This window comes from Aphis gossypii, chromosome 1, assembly GCF_020184175.1.
Source record: "Aphis gossypii isolate Hap1 chromosome 1, ASM2018417v2, whole genome shotgun sequence".
Lineage (NCBI taxonomy): Eukaryota > Metazoa > Arthropoda > Insecta > Hemiptera > Aphididae > Aphis > Aphis gossypii.
The window spans coordinates 37,244,043-37,268,522 of record NC_065530.1 but is presented as its reverse complement, the minus strand read 5'-3'; the positions used below and the strand labels follow the sequence as shown (position 1 = coordinate 37,268,522).

General features: G+C 23.1%; 1 protein-coding gene across 1 annotated transcript in view; it reads left to right on the top strand.

The window, feature by feature from the left end:
- Nucleotides 1–24,480, top strand: part of LOC114129761 (dipeptidase 1-like) — a 139,633-nt gene that overhangs the window by 7,218 nt on the left and 107,935 nt on the right. The window contains exon 2 of the mRNA XM_027994592.2: nucleotides 20,092–20,377. Coding sequence (XP_027850393.1) covers nucleotides 20,108–20,377 — 270 coding nt within the window. The 5' untranslated portion in view covers nucleotides 20,092–20,107. The remainder of the gene's footprint in view (nucleotides 1–20,091; nucleotides 20,378–24,480) is intronic.

Here is a 24,480-nt window from a genome sequence, read left to right as displayed (position 1 = left end):
TTAAGATAGTAAAACATTAAATTATATTGCTTATAATACGTAGAATGTCTTTATAAGCATTTAATAAAATTGTTAATATTACCATTTATTTAACCGAGTTTGGAATTAATTTTATTGCTCCACAAAATGTTTTTGTAGGCTAATAAATAAAAAAAATATAGTTTACAAGATACACATAATATTTAAACTAAAATATGTTTTTAAGCTACCTACTAAAGATTTTTAATTGAAAATAATTTTAATATTATAAAGCTATTTTTATGAAAATAATATAAAACTTTGAACCTTTAACATATTTCAGTTAACTGAAATAAGACTATAAGAGTAAGCTTTAAACATTAACTATAAAGTAAATTATAAAATACGTAATTATTTAGATTTTGATATTATTTATGAATTATAACACTAGTTTCGTTTAAATTAAATTAAATTGTATTCATATTTTGTGATAAATTTTGTGATTTAACATTAAATTAATATAAATACAAAAGTTGTAATTTTACAGATAAGTAACTTATAGAATTATTTAAAATATTTTTTATTCAAACGTTAAAGATGAATTTATTTCTTTATCACTTTTTCACAACCAGAAACACCAAAAGCATCTTAATTAATTTTTACTCCAATACAATCGATATCTCTTACGTCAAATCTTTCCCCTCTTTTTCCGTTTATTACTCCATTTAGTTTAAATATGCTGAGTCGACTATTTTTTTTTTTTAAAGAATCCAAATAAAAAGACGATGGTTTTTAAATTGAAAAGTGAGGAAACACATTAATCAACGGATGTAGAAATCTGTAGTAAAAGACCAGATGAAAAAAAAATGTTAGTAAAATGAATAAAATAGAGTGTTAAGCAACAGTTGTGTAGTAATTTACGCATTGAATATTACATATTATTGTATTAAATTAAAATATTTTTTACATCTTATAAAGTTTAATTTTTAAACAAGATTAATTGTATTTTAAAATAATAATTGTATGAAATTAGTTCTTTGTAGATTTTTTATAGATGAATTGTTCATTACTTAATTAGCACATAGTAAATGATAAATAAGTTAAAATAAATAATATATCTTCAATATTGTTTATATAATGTACCTACTGAGCTCTAAAACAAAATACATTTTTCTTTTAATATTTTAAACAAGGTAGGTACCCAATAACATCAAGTAGTTATTAAACTAGCTATATTCATTTAAAATGTAATCTGATGTAACGAAGTTAAGAAGTAATACATAAACTACACAAACTTTTACGTTTGTATTTTGTGTTTCTAAACTTTAAATAATTTTAAACAGTACAGTAAATATATTAGTATTTAAATATTTTTTGATTATTTTGTATAAAATAAAATAAAATTTTAAAACGAATAAATATTGTAGAATAATAGGATTCTAAGTTAGAAACTAATCTGTCTTTTTGAATAAAACTATTTGTTAGTGATATGCTGTAAAAATGTATTAGATATTCATTTTAGATAATTTTGAGCTGAGTGCTGAGAGATGAATTTATTAATTTTACAATAATCTTTATTTATTATTATTATTATTATTTTTTTTTTTTGAAAGAGGTTAGGATGGCTAAGATGGTCGGTCTGTGTATAAAATAAGTAGTCTACAAACTATTTCGATCTCCAAATTTTAGGATAGTTTAAATCTAATTTTTTCAACAAAAATTGATTCAACCTACTGTAATACGAAAAGTAAAATAAATATTACTTTAATAGCGGTTTAAAAAAATTAAATATAAAATTTACATAGTGATATTATAGGTGGATAGATGGTTTCTGATCAGAATCGTTTTTCGTATGAAATGTGATATAATTGAATTTAAATTTAATACATATCCATCGGGATCTTTTCAAGATTTACTGTACAGCAGAGCGGTACCCACTTGTCCACTTTTTTCAAATATTAATTTTATTTATTTTTAATACTATTGTATGAAAAATATGACTGTAGTTTTTTGTGGAAAAAAATAATTTTGTATGTGATTAGTGTTTTGTATGATACTCTGTAGTATTTATAACTCTTAACTATTTATTAGGTACATAAAATAAAATATAAAACTTTTAAATAAAGTATGCCTTAAATAATTGGCTAAGGTAAAATGAAAATATATTAAAAAAAAATATACAAATAATAAAATTTGGTTTTCACTAATATATATAAGTATAATATGTGAAGTCGGTAGGTATAATGTAAGTATATAAAATCAAACTAAAGTTACATTCCTACAATTTGTGTAGAATTTGAGAAATTTCCCATGGGTTGGAAGTCGTAACTTCCAACATGAAAATAAATTGAACTAAAATATACACTGAACAAATACCAAATACCAATTGAAATAGTTATTTGTTTGCACTTGTACTTCTTATATAATAATATATAATGAAATATTGATGAACAGGTTTTGTTTATAAACAAGCTTTAAATTTAAATATGGTTGCTAAAACAATTACTACTTATTTGTCATGAGTTATTAAAATTAAGATTTCGAAATAAACGTTATATTTTAATGTTGGATAATATGATAGATATGTATATATAATACATAAATGATGGATATAAATTTAAATAAAGTGATATGGTTTTTTTTAATTATACGTTAATTTGAATTCTGGTTTTTCGATTTTTTAAGTATAGGTATATCTATAATATATATATTAAAGATTAAGATATTTCAAAATACTCGGAATTTTACACCTTTTAAGTATTTATTTATTTTCTAAGAGACTCTCCTTTTTTAATGTAAATTATTAAGATGATAATTTTGATAACAATTTTATGTAAATGTTAATGTAAATTTTGATGATTCATGAAATAGCTAGTTATTTTGCTTGAATTTCTAAAATGCCATAAGTTGTAAGCCGACGATTAAAATTTTTCATTTATTTGTTTATTACAATATTGCCATAGATAACAAAGAATTTTTATAAACATTGTTTAAAATTGTGTAAATTATCTTAACTATGGAAAGCTATGTTTTTTATATGGTTATTTTAATAACAATAAAAATAACCTAACATTGCTATGCAATTTTTATTATATTATTATCTTAAACAAGACTTAGAAATTTAGTATGGGTTCATCCGGCTCATCCTTTGAATTTTTACATTATAAATTTGTAAGTTACTAAAGGAAATAATTTTTTTGGAGGCAGGGGATTTAGATAGTACCTATCATCTGACTACAGGGATTTCAAAAATGTAATTGTAAAATGAAATATAAAAATAATAAGTGTACCTGTCACGCAAATAATAAAATATGTAACTATAAATGCTACAGTTGTTTACAATGTGAAAATAATATTTTTTTTCATTTTGTATATAAAAAATTACCCCCTTCATTATAACATTGACTAAAGAGCATCGGCCATTGTTAACAATGCCTTGTCAATATCCTTATTTTAGCAATACGCTTCTTAAATTTTTTAAAAACTATTAGGAAATAATATTAATTCTAAATAAAACAGGCAATTTCGTTATTGAGTAATCATTTTTGACAGTGAATTATTATTCACCATCGTTAGTAATATATTTTATTCGAACGAGTTCGTTCTGAAGTATAACTTTTTACAGACATAATAAGTATAATGATATGTTGGTTTTTAAATTATAGTAATTAATATTTATATATTACCATATTTTGAATTTTTAAAATTGTTTGTGTATGTAAGTCAATTAGGCTATATTATGTACTTCATTTATCTTGTATTTTATATGAAACCATTATTAAAATACCTTGATATTTAATATATAATATAAAGTTCAATAATTCTAAAAATAGTTATTTAAATTTTGGTTTATAAGTATCAATGTTCTCAAACAATATTATATGAATTAAGGATAAAATAAGTTGGGGTGAGTCAATTTGCATATTATTATAGGTAGTTGAGGCATTTGTAATTTTTTTCATGTTCCTAAAGTGTATTACAATTATTTTCTGTGATATTTATGAATTAGATAAAAATTACTCAATCTATAATAATTCTAATGATTGTCATAAATTTTATTTTAATTAAAATAGAAACTAAAAATAAATAAATTGTTTGATAAATTATAAGGAATAAAAATATTAAGGTTTTTATTTATATTATTAAAAACCTTTTATAAGATATAGGGTAATAAGTGTATACTTTCAATAAATGATTCGATTGTTTTATTTAGTGTTTTTACAATTATTATTCTTGTGACTCAAGAACATTTTTTAAAATTTGGAATAGTCGAAAAAAGTGTTATTAATTTTTGAAAAATAAAAACAAATACTAAACTAATTATTATTGGATATTATTTTCTTAAAATGGTAAAATTTTTAAAAATTAGCTAGCACATTAGAATTTATAGTATAAATAAATTTATATTATTTATATTTATATTTATAGTATAAATTGGTAACATAGGTACCTATTATGTTGTGTTAAATAAACTCAACAGGTATTATTATATTATGATTTGAGTTATTTCTGAATAATTAAATAATATTTTCATTTACACCGACTTTTAAATAGTTTCCACTAATAAAATAAACCTCAAATATCATGTAAAATGTATTTAAAATTAATGGCGTTATTAAATTAATTAAAATTTTAAAAAATTACTATTAAATTTGTCACACAATATAGTATTAGTAAATAAAAACTAAGTTCAATTCCGATTTACTTAGATACTTTATAATTTTGGATGAATAATAAATAACTATAATATATAGCTGCTAATGGTCACAAAATCACTAATATGTGTGGTCCACTGGGATGAATATGTTATTATTCTTAGTACCTATATTAATTATTAACCCAACCAAAAATCTAGTACATAACATCACAATTTTTGGTTATTTTATGTATAATAACATGCATCATAAAATAGCATAAATTAATCTAACCAATTATATTTTTTGCAAACATATTCCTAACGTTAATATACTATCAAAATGATTAAATTTAAATAAAAAAAGTATTGTGCTAAATCCGTGTCTGACTTCTCAAACGTAGTCATTGGATTTTTTTTTTTTATCATGTTATATTTAAAAATACTAATAAATTATAGGAATTGAAAACAATTGGCTCATAGTTATAAAAATTATTGTAGATAAAAGATTTGTTGACAATCTCATTTGATTTTATTACGTTTAAAGAAATTTATCGGAATCTGAAAAATCATCTTTTCAAAAGTATTGTGTTGACTAGATTTCCGATCGATATAGGAGCTACAACTAACTTTTATCTCTCGTATCCCCTTAATCAAAACATTGTTTAAAAATAAATAAAAAGCATTTGTATAAAACTAATATGTTTTTTGTTAACTTTGAGTGACAAAAATGTGAAATGATTGTTTTAATTTTAAAAATTATATTGAATAATTTATACATTTAATTGTTTTTTTTAAACTCAAAAAGTTTTTTATACATACTCGTACATAATGTATATTAAAAAAAAAAAAATTTTTATTGATATTTAGGCATAATAAATGAGTTATGATATTTTTTAAGAGTTGGTTTATTAAGATTACAAAAATTTCTTTGATAAACCAACAAAAACATTATTTATTATTTTAAAAGATCTATTAGTATATAGTATATACATTGTATATGTATAATATGTATGTATATTGTATATTGAATATTAACTATAACTTATATCAAAAACCAATATTGACAATTACAAAAATGTAAAATATTATTGGAATATTGACGAAACTGAAGTCAAACGTATACCTAACCTAATTTACATATCTTAGTAGATTTTTTTTGGACTAAAACGATTCTTTAAATTTGTTTAATAATTTACATACATTAACAATACATTACACAATCTATATAAATAATATAAGTTAGGTTGAAGGAATTTTCCAAAAAAATTATTGATTAGAATAGTATTAAATTATTTATCATAATATAATATTTGGCTTATATAAATATTTAAAATAAAATACTATTAAAAAACACTTCTAATTAAGAAAATAATAATAATAGTTTAGAACTTAAGATACAAATATCGTTCAGTTTGTTAATCTATTGCAATATGAATTAATTTCATTATGAAGTTAATGACCATATAGGACTGCGACTATAAGATTTTCAAAGAATATTTTTTAGGCATAATTTCATATGTATTTGGCTTTCAGCAATAAAGGTTAATCGTAAAATGATCATTAGTGTGAGTAATACAAGTAATACTGAATATACGAGTATAGGAATAATAGGCAAGGGATGATTTTACGAATTACCAATTACCATGCATATATAAACAATCTACTTTGTGTCTGTGACTATAACAATAAAAAAAAAATGTCTTACTTTTTACTCAAACAGATGATTTTAACTTCTATGTTACGTTACAATGCATACTCTGATTTTATTAAAAAAAAAAAAAAAATTTCTCTAATTTTTCTATAATATTATGTTGAGAGATTGACTCTAAGGTATATTTTTAAATTATTTATAGTTACTTAAATATATATTTTAAACATTTTGTGTATTTTAGATATTTTTAAAATTATTTGTATGATAATTATTCAAGTATAAAAATACAAAATATGGATCGGTCATTTCTTCGCACATGTTAAGGATTTTAAATATTTTTTTAAAACGAAATTTAGCACTGTCATTCTGACCTACGTTTGGGGACTAGAATAAGAAGTTTTCTACCAAAAAAACAACAGTTACGTAGCCTTTGAATGCTATTATTTTTATTAGTCTCATTTTTTTTCAAGTTATTGACACTTATAATAATATGTGTAATGTGTATACAATAATGCATATTATTATGGCTGGGATTATTGAAATGTTTTAAAGTTTCACAACTGTATTTTTTAATTTAGTCGGAAAAATTATAAAATAAAAAATAATAAAAAAAAAAAAAATTAGGATATCTAGAATTTGGAGTAACTGTTTATGTAACTGTATATATTTATTTAGCTTAAACTAAAGTGACTAATTAAATTTATAAATTCACTTGGGAATTGTAAGAATGATAATACATTTATTTTGTGGAGTGATTGTTAATTAAATAATAATTTGAAACTGTAGATCATATATATTAATGTTTCTGAACCTCCAAATGAGAATGCTACTGGACTTCTTGATATAATTAAGTTTCTTAATTTGTTAAAGTATTCGAAACTTAGAGTTTCATGTTCCAATTTAGAGTTGTAGACTTTTGATCATTGATTGAGTTAATTTTGATTAGTTAACATTTGAAACGTTTATAAGAAGCTTATTAAATATTTTAATTTTTAATAGTTTAGCTATTTTAAACACATTTGAAGAAATAAATGGGGATGGGTGATCGTAATTTAATATCTCATCGAAAAAAGAGTACTATGTAAACAGTTTACAAATTATTATTTATTGTAAACGACTCGCTGACTATTGTCTATTATACTCTAATAAGATTTTACAAATTAATGTTCCTTCTATTTTGAAAGTTTATATCAGCAGGTCTTATTATTAATTGTAAAGACTATCTCAAACTTAAGTTAAGTGTGTAAATATAATTAATTGATAAGTCAATCAAACTCAAGTTTCTGGAAATATATACATCTACATTGACGAACAGTGTCTTGTATTATACTAAATCTACAATTATAATACAAATTTGTTGGTATTTACTCTTGTCTTACTTATATTGCTAAGCAAATTTACGTCCATATCGATTCTCAAGAAATGTAATAATAATTTGATTATAGAATACTGATCAGAAAAATTGGTAGTTTTAATGAATGTGGTACCTATATTTCTGTCAAGATTTTTTTTTTATATATATTAATTTGTAATGTCACGTTTAATGTATAAAAGTATTTACCATTTACACGAGTATCTTTCTTTTTTGAATCAACCTTTGTCCTCATGGGAGGGTGAGATATCACAATTTCTTGTTTTTATTAACAGTATATAGCCATTAGGCATTATTACATTACTTTCAACGTTTTCAGTCTTTTTGTTTTTAAACAAATAGTTATCAGATGTCTATATATTTTCGTGGTTCTTTCATTGAACGTTTCACAATATTCCCCTAATGTGCGTTTGAACATTAATATATTTTGGTCGCTGTATTATATTGAATACAGAGTAAGGTACCTTTAAATGTTTTCAATAAGTTTGAATTAGTTTTGTTATATTTAAGTAAACCTTTAGAAACCTCTAGTAAATCTTTATTTTAAAAATTGCTATATAGTATACTACAAATAAATCTACGATACTAAACAATAGTTTAAAAATTAAGCAAGTTGGTCGATCGGTCTGATCGACAGTCGAGTGTCTTTTTCGAATGAAATACTTAATTTATTCGAGTAGGTATATGCAAATTTTACTAAGGGAATTTAACGCTGAAATTGACGAAGAATATATATTTCATGAAAACTATAAGCATACGTAGCTTATATTACATTTCAAATAATAATAGCTACAGGAAGAGAATTAAAGATAAAAATCACGATGTTTCCGCTTTAAAAAATGTATAAATAAGGTATTTGAAGAGCTTCTATGTCAACCAGATAGATCATATTATTATACCGGTGCATTCAGTAACTGTGTCTAATATTTAATAACTTTTTATGACACGGACTAAGGTTTGGGCACTTTCTAGCTGCTGGCTGGCTTAAAGTGAAATTGAAAATAGAAAATTGAATATTGAGACACATAAACTTGATAAACGAAAGCTTGTGAACATGTTAAAGCCTAGCTATATATAAAAAGGATGATGTAGAATAATTATAGTTTAAGAATAAACAAAGTGATCAAGAAAACAGTAGGGTGGTAAAGTGGCATTGTGTTAATCAAATATACAAAAATTTCCAAGATTCAAACAAAAATTACATCTTCAGAATACCAATTCGATAATGAGATTATATTTAAGTTTACGGAAGAAGTATGATTATCAACCATTAATAATTATGATCCTATCTATCTAAAGTATTATTAACACACATTTTGTGGTTTTGTAATTTATTACACTGTGGAAAAAACAGTTACACATGATTCCTTAATTTTATATTATAACTTACAGTTGCCAGTTGGTAGACAGGTACTATGTACCTATGTATGTATATAGACTTATGAATGTTTTAAGTCATCCGTATTAAAATTATCACTTTAGCGTAAAATTCTTAGAAATATTGTTTTTAAAATTCTAAACTAAACAAAATAAACCACGTACCCAGTGGTTATAGTAAAATGTATTTTTTAGTGTAACACATGAAAACGTAGTAGGTACAAAGCGAATTAATAAGCAGGATTTAACTAAATACATTTATTTTTTAAATAGCGATGAAATAGTCTATCTTCAAACAGTTTAAACATTCTTTGATATTTTAAGTCAACAGTGCGTTGAAGTGTTATAAACGTTTACTATGATACCTAAATACCTAAATACATTTTTGAAAACTTGGAGAAATTTCAACAGATACTAAATATTTTAACCGATTCCGATTCATTTAATATGAATAAAATAGCCATCTTGAATTTTTCAGTTCTTTTTATCACAGCAAAAAAAAAAAAAAAATTAAAATATTTTAACTCCGCGTCACTTCTTCAATAAATCATATAGACATTCACTAGTTCATTGATACTTATCAGTCATCAGTTATCTAAATACTTCAGATTTTAGAAATATATAATTGGATTCCTTATAGTGACGTGACATCTAATTTCCGATTATTTTCAATAGGTACTTCTTAGATTTTTGATTGACTCAACGTTTTGCCAAACTTTGGTATTTATAACTACATAAATGACAAGGCTAAATAAATTAAAAACATTAGTTTAATATAGTGTTAAAATCATAAGTAAATACGATTTAACAAATGTTCATTTTTTTTTTTAAATAAAAAGTTCTTATGTAGTTAACAAACAATTGTTATATACAATTTTACATGGGTAAAATGTTAAATTATAAATGTTTTAATATGATGAAAAATTGACATCATATAATAGTATTAAATGATAAATATAATTTAATATTATTAATAAAGTATATAGAATTAATAATTAATTAAGACATATAATCAATAATAAATCAATTAATAAGGTTGTGTGGACGACCGCGTTTTTGGTGTATTCGGCGTATATTTATATTTATATTACAATGAAGTGAACCTGTTGATTTGAGCATTGAATTATAGACATTTTCAGCTTAAGTACTTATATTTTATTGAATTTTTTAATTTGTGTAAGTTTTCATTTTGTATGAAATATGGTGTATTGAGGAATATTTTTTGTACTATTTTTTGAAACATGTAAGTTTGAATTGTTAATTCCATAAAATAATGTTCAAAGAAAAATTATTAATATACTTAAAAATATATTATTCTTAGTAACGATATTACCTTAAAATGATTTTTAGGGAGTACATTTTTCGTGTATTAAGAATAATAAATTATTAAAATTCAAATCACCGAATCACCAAGAGTCTACTGTAAAACTACATAAAGTAATTAAAATTTCATATACAACAAATATCAATATTATTTGTGTCATTTAGTAATTACTGAATTCTGTAACAATTTAGTTGACAAAAATGCTTTCCATGAAACTTCGCCCGAGAGTATTTACCTAATTCATGAACTAGTAATTTGTTTGGATTGCTAATTCAACTAATTAACGATAAAATGTTCGAAACATTTCGACGATTTTTAAGCTATTTATAGGTATGACTGTATGAGTAATTGTTAGTTTTTATTTATAAATTGCGATTAAAAATTATTCAATTGGTGGAAGTTTTCAAAAAATTATTACAAATCTCTAAATATTTTTTTATTTTCTCAATTTAAAAATATTGACAATCTATAGTTACAATATTTTTTTATAATAATTTTGATAATATTTATAAAAAATCACAAAAATTAACAAATTATTTTGTAGTTATAATTTCATAAAATATTTTTTTCTTATATATAAGATAATTTAATAAAAGGTCTTTTATATGATTTAAAATCTATAGGTAAGTACATAAAAAAAATCTATTGGAAAGCAAATACATTTTTTATGATTTTCAATAATAGTTTGAAAAATAATTATTTCTCTTCATACAGTTTTTGATATTTTGTTGTATTCCAAAAAAACAATAATATTAGTAGATACGTACTTGATATTTTCTTCAAAGTTCAATTACACAACTGACTTCGTAGATGATAAAATCATTTTGATTGTTCACATTGATCCTGAAATAGTCGTGTCAAATATAATTCAAGCCCTCTAAATCTATTATAAACCACGTAAAAATACTGAGGAATTAAAATAAACTAACTTAAGTCCATACATTGCACATTCTTACTCAAACATAAGGACTTTTCCTTCATTTCCATGAAAAATATATCACTCTCAATTTCCCAAAATGTCCGTTATTTATCATATCTTGACTGCCGTCTAATATGGGCACCTCACATCTGGAATAAACAACTCATTATAAATAATAGATCTCAATTACATAGCTTTATCTCTACCTCAAAACACACAAATCTCAACAAAATATTAATCTATAAAATTCTCTTAAAAGTTAAGACACATTTACAACTGTGGAATCTAACTCTGGGGATTCATCAAATCTTCCAACATATTAAATAGTATTCAAACTTTCCAATCAAAATATCTCAGCCAAATCACTAATGCTTCATACTATGTCTCCAGTCACACACTTTATACTGATCTTTCTATATCTCTTGTCTTCAAAATCGCCAACACTCTTTATAAAAGTTCTATGCTCGTTTCCAAGGCCACCGCAATTAACTCGTGAAGGAACTATACCCCCATAAACATCACTGGTGACCTTAAGAGAGGTGTCTAAAATACAATTAGTGTCGGGGCCTATTAACTAATTGAAAACCAACATACCTACACCGAAGTGTCTTCATTGTAAGGTATCTTTATTCACGTATATATTAAAGTCACTAAGTTCTCTTAAAATTTTTAAAATAAATTGTAAAAATGTATTTATAGATTGTGTGTAAAAAAAAAATGAATATTAAAAATAATATGCACTTGAAGTTAGAATCTGGGAAAAGTAAACTATTTTGTAGTTAAAAATTCATAAAAACTTTTCTTTTTTCATCTAAGTTTTGAAAATGTAACATAAGATTCTTCATAAGTTATTCATACTGAAACCTTAAAATCTAAAAAATATATTAGGCAATTATTTTTTATAGAGATTTTAAATTTAAATTTAGGTAAAATTAATTATTTAAACGATGTTAATTATTTTTTTTTAATTTAAAAACATAATTCATGGAAACTTAAAACTTTTGCGTATATTATATTACTAAGAATTTTAATATAATAAATGACATTAGACATTTTTGATTTATTTTAAGATATAATCTATTTAGTATTTATATTATATAACTATAGTATATCTATTATTTTTACTGTTTTATGGTAATTACAGAAAGATATTATTAAGTTTAAAGAAAAGAGTTATATAAGTTGATATAATATGGTATAATATGGTATAAATATAGATAATAATAATGATTAAATACTTATAATATAATAAATATAATATTTTCAGAAATAATGATATCAATACAAATCTTAATACTAAGAGTAAAATAAATGACTTAAATAGCAATATCATAAAATAAAAAAATATGAAATATATTTAACGATATTAAGCTGATAGATTGTCTCCGTTCAGAATCGTTTTTCATATAATAATAGGTTTCATTGAATTTAAATTTAATATATCTAATATCTATAATAATACTTAGTGTTTCACTCGATACTTAATACACATCAGAGTGATATTCTTTTGCTTACATTTTTTTTCTTAAATTTCAATGAAATATTTTTCGCTCAGTTAAAAGCTTGATAATTTAATACAAGGTTTTTCATAAGTTGTTATTAATAGAAATAAAAAATTTCTGCCAGAAATAGTTGAATTAAATTTATATGAGCGTTTGATTCAAAATTGTACATATTACATCTTCAATCGTAAAATACTGTTTCTTCTCAAACGATTGTTGTTAATTTTTTGTAATTCAATAACGAATAACCGCAGATAAAATTATTTTTACCAAATATTTATAATATCATTTTCTATACATAGTATAATTTTCATAATAATATTTTGATTCTTCTTGAGTTATTTGAAGACATTTGAATTTTTTTATTATTTAACTATCGATAATAAAGAAGTAGGAAGTTCACACTGGAACCTAGAAATCTAGCTATTATTAATAATTTTAGACATTTTAATTTCAAATTAGGAGAAAATTACATATTTTAACAACAACCATGGTGTTAATTATTAATTCAAAAAAAAAAAATTGATGTAGACTTACAATTTGACATTTTTATGTATTTTATGAATATTATTATAATGTGCTATTTTAAAAATATGTATTTAGATTAATTTTATGATATTAACTATTTATACTATGAACTATTCACATTTTTACAATAGAACATTATTTTGATTCTAATTATTAAATCTATGTACTTGTAAATTTTCATGATCCCTAGTATAAGTTTAAATTTTGTACAACAAGTTAGTTGTAGCACATAATTTATGAAATTTCATTTGAATATTGTTAACAGTGTAGAGTGATATTTATAAAAAGTATTTGTTTTGAAATCATATATTTTTTAATGTTCTGCTTGGTACAATAAAAATGAATTTTGTTCATTTATGTTTTGATTCTTATAAAAGTTATGTGTTATTTAATATTTTTACTGAATATTCCAAATAGTATTTAGTTTCTTAATCTATTGTTAAAACTTATAAATATGTATTTTATATGAAATTAAGTAAACACTTAGTCTGAACATTATTTTTTTCATCTACACTTTTATTTTTAGATAGCACTCTATTTTAAACTACTCAATGATGACATTTCTTTTTTCATTTGTAATATAATATGTTAATATTTAAATGTATTGATATAATCATATATTATATTAACTATAAACTATGCAGATGGACTGAACGACTTAATACAATTTTTATTTTATGTAACCTTATATGTACATATTCATAGTTGTATATACACAATAAAGAAATATTATGTTTTGGTTTTACTTAAAGTTTAAAGGGTTTAAGTTTAAGTCAAAACACGTAATATTTGTATTATTTGTGTATACCATTATCATTTGTAAAGCGTTATTAATAGTGTTGAAAATTTTTTAATGTTAAGGAGTGATTTACTTGTTAGAAAATATTTAGAATTAAAATATATACTTACATAATATACATTTTATTTATTATTTAATATTGCAAGTTAATTATTTTTTTCCCCAATGACTTCTATTACTTACGAGTACAATAAAATATAAATTATATTGGCAAATATTGATAAATTTTAAATGCAGATTAATATTTAAAAATACTAAATTATATATTTCGTTTATAATAGATGATTTAAATTAAAAAGTAAATTTAATTTCATTATCAATGTTAATATACTATTTACTAATTTAAAAGGACTACCTACTCTTTGATATTTTTAAATTGGTCATTCGTTTGTAACTTTTTTTTTGCTGTAACTTTAGAAAGTGTGAAATATAAAGTTTTTAAAGTACCTATTGTTATAAAATTGAATTAATGATAAGTTCAAAAGATAAGAAAAGAACATCTAAATAATTAATAACATAATGATTAATTAATAATCGAGGAATGGTTTCAACTGGTACCCAATTCTTAAATTTCTTACACTATCTTATATTTTTATATCTTTTCTCATATCCCGTACCTAGTTCAATAAATATTGTAAAATTATAGACTAACTTTACTTCCGCTTATTTTTTTTAGTGTACGCAAACTCTTTCTAGATTATTATATATATGGCTTAAGCAATATTCCTTATGTAAAAATAGTTCAGAACATTTATTATTGTTCGGGGGTAAGATATCGGGTAAACGAGAAATTCAAAATATATTATAATCATTAATCATTATTGTGTATAGTATTTATATTATATTATGAAGATGTTTATTAATAACTATTATGACATAAAAGTTTTAGTTTGCTTGTTGTTTATAAGGACAACTCTAATACACAATATTTAAGTCATCTAAATTATGTTAACAAGATGTTGAAGAGATTCGACGTATCTTTTCTTTTAATCGATTTTACATTAAATGTTTGATAGGTTGTATTTGAATATTTTTTTCCTTAAAGTATACTAGCAAAGTTTTTGATTGAAAAGTGATTATGTCAAATATAATATATATATTTCATTATTTATCTCTGAAAAAAAAAAATAAATGATTATTTACAGTTGAAAATAGAACACAAAAACTTTTCATTTAAATTTTTACCTTAATATATTGTTTGAAATTCAGATATTGAAGCACAGAATTTATAATTGTTGTCTTTATTATTTTATTTTATTTTATGTAATAGATGCATTATGCATACAATAAATATATAGCTATATGCCTATATATAATCAATACATTATTTTTTATAAGAAATATTTGTCGGTGCTTATGAATATTAAATTATAACTTACAATTAAGGTATTTTTATAACTATATAAAACTATTAGACTTATTATTGTTATAAACTAGGTATATTGATTTTTTTCGATAAATTTAATATTATGTAGTTATGTAAGTCATATAAAAATTACAATGTAGTTATTTAAAATAATTCAAATAAATTTAAAATATTTAGAACTCTTGATATTTGATTTAGACCATAAATAAGAATAAAAATGTGGATTTCGTTTTCTTATAATATACAGTATAATGACATTGTCTTAAAAATAAAATATTATCATAGGAGATCACGAAAAAATAAATATAGGTAATAGATATTATCCAAAGATAAAAATATTAAATACCATATTTCATAAAATACCAGAGTTCTTATTGGAAATTGTAATATTTTATATTGCAGATATATTCTGAAATTTTAATAGTTTAGAGGAAAATTAATTGTAGGTGGGGGAAGAGTTTTACATATTTTTATAGTTAATTTAAAACCACGGTGGCACGGTGCCTATATCATGTTTTAAAGTTTATAATAGAACTATAGTCTGTAGATAACACGTTTGCTCGAAAATCGTTATCATTATAATTATTATTATTACCTTAAACAAACATTTACTATCTAATCTATAATAATTTGAAATTATTTATTATTACGATATACGATTTACTTCAATTATAAATATAAAAAAAATAAATAGAATCACCGCTCTTTATCCTCTTAATACCTGTTTCAGTACTGTTCGCCAGTTGGTTAATTTTCTTCTTCTAGTTAATAGTTGTACTATAAAAAATATTGTTAATTAAAATACATAAACACTGTCAAATTTGCAATTTATAATATTATATTATGTCACTTATAATTATCCTTATTCGCTACCTATCCTTAAAAACAAGCTTCAGATTTAACCCTGTAATAGGTAACAGGTAATAATTCAAAAGTTTTTAACGTATCTAGTGTTTTAATAAAAATGTTCGAATAATCGTTGACGATTTCATTTTAAAATTAGTATTTTGAGAACTTTTTATAAGAAAATAATTACAATAACCATGATCATACCTATCGTACCTATATTTTAAATAAATTTATTTAATATAATTTACTAAATTTAGATTGGCATTATAATAAATATCAAATACGTTTTTATGCTGTTCATATATTTTGATTTTTTGCTTTATAATATTCGAAACTAAACGAATCGAGCAAAAAATTATTGAAAAAAAATTGAGTATGGCTAAAATAATCACTGAATAAATAATTTGCATTAACAAAAGGGTCAGGCTTAATTATTTTGATTAGAATAAAATATGAACTGCTCACTTTAATTAATATTAAATATAAATTATGTAACAGTTTATCATCTTAAAATGCTTAAATTTGATCAATATTTAACGAATTGAAAAAAAAAAACTTAAAATAAAATGCAGACAAGATACCTCCTTTCTACACGCGTCTCAAATCGTCCACTACGTCCGCCACTCCTATACGAAAAAGTGTTAACAGGCATAATAAAAAAACACACTATTGTACAATTAACCTTTTTTGCACTTCAATTTTTTTATTACATTCAAAATTCTTAACAACACATTACTGCAGTAAAATGATTAATGGCATTTTTGACGTTAAAAATCTGACAGGAAGTCGTTTAGTCTTTTTGCATATCGTGGTGCTGATGACGACACTTAATCATAATTTTCCAAAAGAAAACCTAACAGATTTACAATTCAATGATCCGTAATGACTAACGCAATAGATGTTGGTACACTTCTGATATTCAGCTCTCGCATGGATAACATATCATTATATTTCGAATCTCTATATTGCTTAAACATATTTTGACTATAATTCATTGTAATAATTAAAACTTACACTTATTACTATTATTACTTTAGGAGTATGAATTGAGTATAATTAATTTTTTTTTTATATATAATAATAATGATACTACGATTATTACTATACACAACTTTCCTTAGTCTCATAATAATATTACAGTAAAGAGTTAAAATTGTATGATCAAATTACAAATATCAATCCGAACTTAAATCTTTATACCATAAGTACCGCTGTTAATTGTTATTGGTTGGTTCTCAAATGTAAAATATATACCTCTTAATCTATTAATGGACACTACAGTTTTGTGGCCATTTTTAATTTATCAACTTAATATGAAATATATTAATTTATTAAAGTTGGAAAATCTGACGATGATTATTATCTGTTTACATTTGACTTTAAATTTATATTTGCTAAGTATGATTGGCATTATACCATTATACAGTGACATGAAACGTGCATATGACACTTATTATTTCAGAATATGTGTCAAGTAAATACTAATTAAAAATAATATTATTAGTTTCATTTAATTTATAATATAGTTTTGTTTTTATGCATTTAATCGATCAATATCAGCATTGTGTCATATTACCTTAATACGTCGTAAAACACTTTGACTTTGCTATTTGGATTTATAGCGTAATATAAATATTTGAATGCGTATGCTGCAACTATAAAAGCAATTCCTAGAAAATTTCTTCTCTCGTAACGATTATTTAAAAAATAATAAAGCTTATAAATAATACTTTTTTTCTATTTTGAATACAGTACATTTTTAATTTTCTATTTTAAAGTATTTTTCTTAAAATTTTGATTTTTATATATAAAACATTGAACCATATTGTTAATTTGTTATAACTTTTAAAGTAGTTAAAGTTTAGAATACAATAATATGTATAATATGTTTAAGTAACGAAACTAACGAGTACAGTACAGTACAGTATATTAAAACCGTCAAAGGAAGATTTTTAAACAATAATAAAATGGCATCGATAAATTTCCTTAGAATTTAACAATATTTGACTTTATTTATTATAGTTAATAGTTATAAATAGTGTGTTTGATGTAGCGAATCATCGCTGATTAATTAAATTATGAATAGATACGATAATACAATATTATTATGCGCTACGATGGTTGACTACTACCTATGGTTATAATTTATAAAATTATTGAATATTTAAACATTGACACACTAATCACTATCATATATTAGTGCTTGTTAAAGAGTGTTACATGCACACATACTAATTTAATGAAAAGTCGTAAGTGAGGTTATTTAATACATGTATAATATAATGTAGTTTATACTTATAGTGTTAACGTAATAGTTATAATTTAATCAATTGCACTACCCACTGTAATTACACGATTGAACAGTGTATTGAATTATTATTGGATGTAAGAAGTGCCAAGTGGTATCTTCGTATTTTTATTAGCTCCAGTGTTCATTCAATATACATAATATTAGTGTAAAACGTGACCGATAGAAATTTCCATCCAGAATCGTTAACAACGAACCTACTGCAGTAGTCCTTTTAGAGACAAACAAATGTGCTTCCTCTATTATCTCAGTCACTTTGTCTCTCTTTCACACTTGATGGTAAAGTGTGTGCGTGCGTGTTTCTCTCTTCTCCTCTCTCTCATTCTCGAATAACGCTTGAAGGGATCGATTAATTCTATACAAGCTAGAAATTAATGGTTTATTTGTTTCGCGTGTCGGACGGAACCCGATAATTAAACTTTGAAACTACGGAAAGCAATACATTTGAATGTACTATGACATTCGCCAATAATTTCGATGTAAAATATGAAAATGATTTTATACTTACGGTCTACATTAAACAATAAAAGACACACACACAGCGCGTGTTATAAAATATAGATATCAACTAATTGTGTGTTTCGCAAAAGCTATTTTCATCATTCTATTAACTGTATTTGTCATTTAATTTAAAGGACTTTCTTCAAAATGATTTGGCCCATTATTGTTTAATTTCACGGTGCAAAATAACTTAGCGAAAGTTCAAAAATTTCATCTCTCTTTATATACTTACTAGATATCTTTTAATAAAAGACTAGATTAACTTTTTGAAACTTTTGATTTCTCCATGTTCAAAAGCAATGAAAAATGTTTAGGAGTAAATCAAAAGGTGAAAAGTGAAAAAAAATATTAGTTGGAAACAATGCACAATATATTCCCAAATGTAACTGAATTAATGAATCATTAATAAATAGTTTTGTTTTAGTAAAACCATAATATATATTACAAAGACGCACACACACAGTACTTACACACACACATATAAGTATATATATATACAATAAAACTGACATCTATTACACTTAGTATAGTGAAAATTAAGTTTTAATAAAGTTGATGAATAAAACATTATTTAAAATATTTACTTTCTTTAACGTCATATTTAGCAGTCAGCTGTATATTTTTTGATCGTAAGTAGGTAACCATAATAAAATTAATTATTTTGAACTTTATAGTTAATAATATTATATAGGTAGCCGAAAAATGAATTTAGTTGCTAATCGATGTTTGTAATATACCTAATATGTGATTTTATTTTTAGTATTGATTGAATAAACAGTACTTTATGAATTACGCATTTCACCCATTTTAGCATACATGGAATTGTTTATTATGTGTTTATATTAGGTAAGGGTTTGATACTAAATTAGGGTTAGTCTATTCGCAAAACAACGGATTATTGTAAAACATATTGTCATTATAAAACGTGATTATGCATTTACACAGTTTAATTTTATAGCAAGTTCGTAACCAAAATTCTATTTTTGCTTTTATTTTTACAGATAGTTAGCTAACGATATGGTTGAACAATTGTTACAAGAACGATGTGGTCGGCAGTTATCTTCCTGTGTTCGGATGAATACCAGACTGGCTGGAGCGGAATTCGAACTGAATTGTGGAAAGAAACAAAGTTCCAGAAGATCGACAGAACAGAGAGAAAGGGGCCATGTACCAGGAATGTTTGACAGAGAGGATGTCGACTTAGATTTAGATCTGAAGTATCATCTTCAGACTTGTACATGTTCTTGTAACCACATGGGCTTTGGCAACTATATGGATTATTATCAGGTTAGTTAATTGTTATTAAAATATCATATAATCATGTTTAATCGATATAGATAATATCATATTAATATATTACCCTATATTACCCTATATTACCTACTTATAAGCATTTAATAGTAGTACATATAATAGGTATTCACTGTATTTTAATAATATTGGTACAACACATATTGTGCAATATAGCTTACAAAGTTACAAAACCATAGAATTACCTACGATATTTTGCTTTCAATTGTAATTGTTTTTTTAATGTCTGAAAACATATATTTATTGATAGATTAATATGGTTATTTAATTATTTTAAAAACAGTTTGTCTTGCGACAATTTTAGAAAATTACTTTGGCAACGTTTCAAAACCCAACAATAATGTTAATGTGTACTATAGTGTGTGAACACTAGTTGTTGAATGTTTAAAACACATGGGCTGTAATACAATAGTGGTACAATGTTATACATAATAGTTTAAAACTTTTTATGTATAAACATAAATATATGTGTTTTATCATTACACAGTATGGTATTATGCACATGAATACACAATTTTGCAACATTTTTTGATACTATAAAATATCATTAGGTTGATAATTTAGTTAACAGACCAAGAGTCAAAGTAGAAAGAGATAACAATCATCCAAGGTTTAATTGTTTTATCATTATTTTTTTTTAGTTTTTATGAAGTTGTAATTGTTAAATGCCAATTATATATAAACAATTAATTTGTGTGAAATATGTTTAACATATTTAATAGACATCTATAGACTATAATGTATATAATATATTGAATATTGATATACAATGTAATACGTAAATGTATTTTATATAAAATCGTAACGTTTTATAAATTAAACTTGAAAATTATAATTAATACTAGTAATATATAAAGAAATGAAACTAACAATATTTTTTTTAAGTATAGTTTCCAATGATAGTACTAAGATATTTTCGGTAGATTTATATCATGATTTTAAATTTGTTAATTTATTATAATTAAGTATGTAGTTATATATAATTTTTTCGATTTTGACTCGTCTTAACTATATAAAGACAATTTTTACTTAATGAGGCCATACATACGTAACGACTAAAAATTAAATATTCTTATATTTAAACTAATATATAAATATATCTGGAATGGTTAAATATTCATATGTAATACTTATCTTAGTATAGTGAGCGTGAAACTGTTCACTTTTTGTTATTATAAATTAAAAATATAATACCACATTAAACAAATCAATATTTTAATAACATACCTATAACTGCTAATGAATGTGTTTAATATAAATTATTGTATTATACATTTATGATAACTATTAATTTATTTAAATTTATTTTTCAAATAATTTATGAAAACAGCATAATACCTCAATTTAATTCCCAATGTCAACTATTCATAAAACAATTAAACATGTAATATCATAGTCGTATGAATCTTCCAATGCATGAATTAAATTCCAGCCATTATCATTTTGTAATTTTAATATTTTTATTCATTTTATATAAGGATTAAGATAAATTAATAGTGAATACATAAAAAGATATATATATATACAATAGGTATATATAACGTATTAATTACTATGCTAGCATGTTGAACAACAATTCAACAATTTATTTTATGTATTAGTTATAAAATAAATAGATAATTCAGCCTTGGCCGGCCGAGAGATATTCACTGTTCACTATAAAGCAACATCCTTTGGATTTTTATCGTCACATATCCCATTATACAACATTGTGATATTTTTTACATGTATTTACCCTGAGTCTCCCCACCTTATTTCTTGATGGGTCAGAACTTCCATCCGAATCGTTTTTAGAACATCTACTAAAACTCCTATTGCTCCAGGTTTATTTAAAGTCAAGTTTATATAATCAATGTGCCAAAACGTAAAACCGATATCCAACTATTCAGTCTTAAATCCAGTTAGTTATGTTGTTTAGAACTATGACGGTTTGTTAGCCCGTCGAAAACACCCGACCCGTAGAACTATGCTTTTTATAAATTAAATTACAGGTAATACTGTTGCAAATATCGTTATTAGTAAAGGGAACTCGAATAACCCTCAATTTTTTAAATTTATTAGATTAAATATTTCTTTAAAATAATTCGTAATTATTTAAGTGTATTGTGTGAGCTCCGACGTGAGATTATCCCATTGACCCAACTTGGATTTATCCCAAGGTAAATAAAAAGATTTTTAATAATATTTCAGATGTGTAATTATCGCCTATATATGTTTACACATGATATAAATGTTAAAGAATACCAATTGCATCATATAAAAAACTATAAAAAAATAGGCACCTACCTAAAATTATTCTTTAATAGAAAAAACTTAAGTTACCAAGTATATTACTAAAGAAATAATCAAATCACAGTGTCAACTAGATCAATATTTTAAGAAAGGTAAAATATTTTAGACAACACTGTAGACTTTCATTAAAAATCCATTTTATGGTATTAAGGTAAAGGTTTAGTGTTTAAGCACTATATATATAGCTATAAATGTATATTATATATATACACACACATCTTTACGTTATGGGTGGCTTAGTCAGCTGAGTTTAGCTAAAGCTTATGAAAGTATAGCATGATATATAGTAACTTCATCGTACAATTAATAATTTATTCTAGAATATAGGAATAGGACTATATAGAATTTTTCAAAACTATTATTTGAACAGTAAACACGGAATATTGGCATGTATTACATTTGTTTTTAGTAAATAATATTTGAAATACTGATTTTAATATAAATATTACTCTGGATCGTACATGCGTTTGAACTCTGATCATTAGACATGGATGGTTGATTACGGGGAAATTCGAGATAGATAATAAAAGAGCTTACTTTGAAAAACTTGGGTACGTGACTGTAGTTTTAATTAATCTCCGAAAAGCTCAATGTGTCGGAAAGAGAATATTCAATTCTACCTGTCATTTTAAGATATTGTCTTGACAGAGAAACGCCATATATATTTTTATCTCAAATAACAAAGTTTATTTGATTTATTAGGGACAACACATTAGAATTGGAACATTTATGAATGAATTATTCTTATGTGGGCTGCATGGTTGATTAACTGAATTGAAATATATTTTTACATTTATATCGTTTTTATAGCTTTTCGTAAGTTATTCTAATTTCAATGTAAACATTAATCACAGAAAATAGATTTACACATTTTAAATATTTTAATGAAAACAACTATACCTACTTAGAAATTATAAATGTACTTTAATTTTTATAGTTTTATATACCTATATATTTTTATAATTGATTGAACAAAAATGTTAAATACTAAATTGTTGGTTAAATTTGAATCTTGATATACAGAGTGTTTAATTAATTGGAAAGTCATAGTTCAGAATGTAAGTGAAATATTTTAGTGTTTTTTTTTTTTTTAATGCATTATTATAATATGTATAGCTATATTGTAATTTCCTTCCTTTAAACATGATACATAATATGTAATTTATTATTAAAATAAAGAAATCACTGCACTAAAATATTTGTACACGATGCAGTAAAGATGCAGTGTTATTAGGGTTAAATTTACAGACTAAAGTTAGTACTTTTCTATAAATTAACATAATGTTAGTTTAAATTTAAGGAAGAAAATAGAAAAGCTTAAATAATAATTTATATTATATATTTTTTTACTCTGAAATATTATAAAACATTAATCGTTTTAATTTTTTGTAAAATTTTCTAACTTGTTAGAAAATATCATTAATGATATAAATTTAAAATTATTACGCTAAAGGATAGCAATTGTATAGAAAAAGGAAGTATGAAAAATGCGTTCACCATTCTATTTTTTTTTTTAATCAACTTTTTCCATTTTTATTTTATTTTTTACTAGTAATCTACCATTCGATATGAAATTAGATACATCACTTAATCATAATTGTAATTAAAAGTATTTAATTAGAAAAAAAGTTAGCTAGTAGATATAGTAATAATTTAGTATAAATTAGTACAAATCAATATAATTTGTAAATTAATTCTAAAAATAAGCAATTATTCACAATCTATTGATAATCGATAAATAATAATAAAACCACGAAAGTATGCATTATTTTTTTTATTTTTTTTTT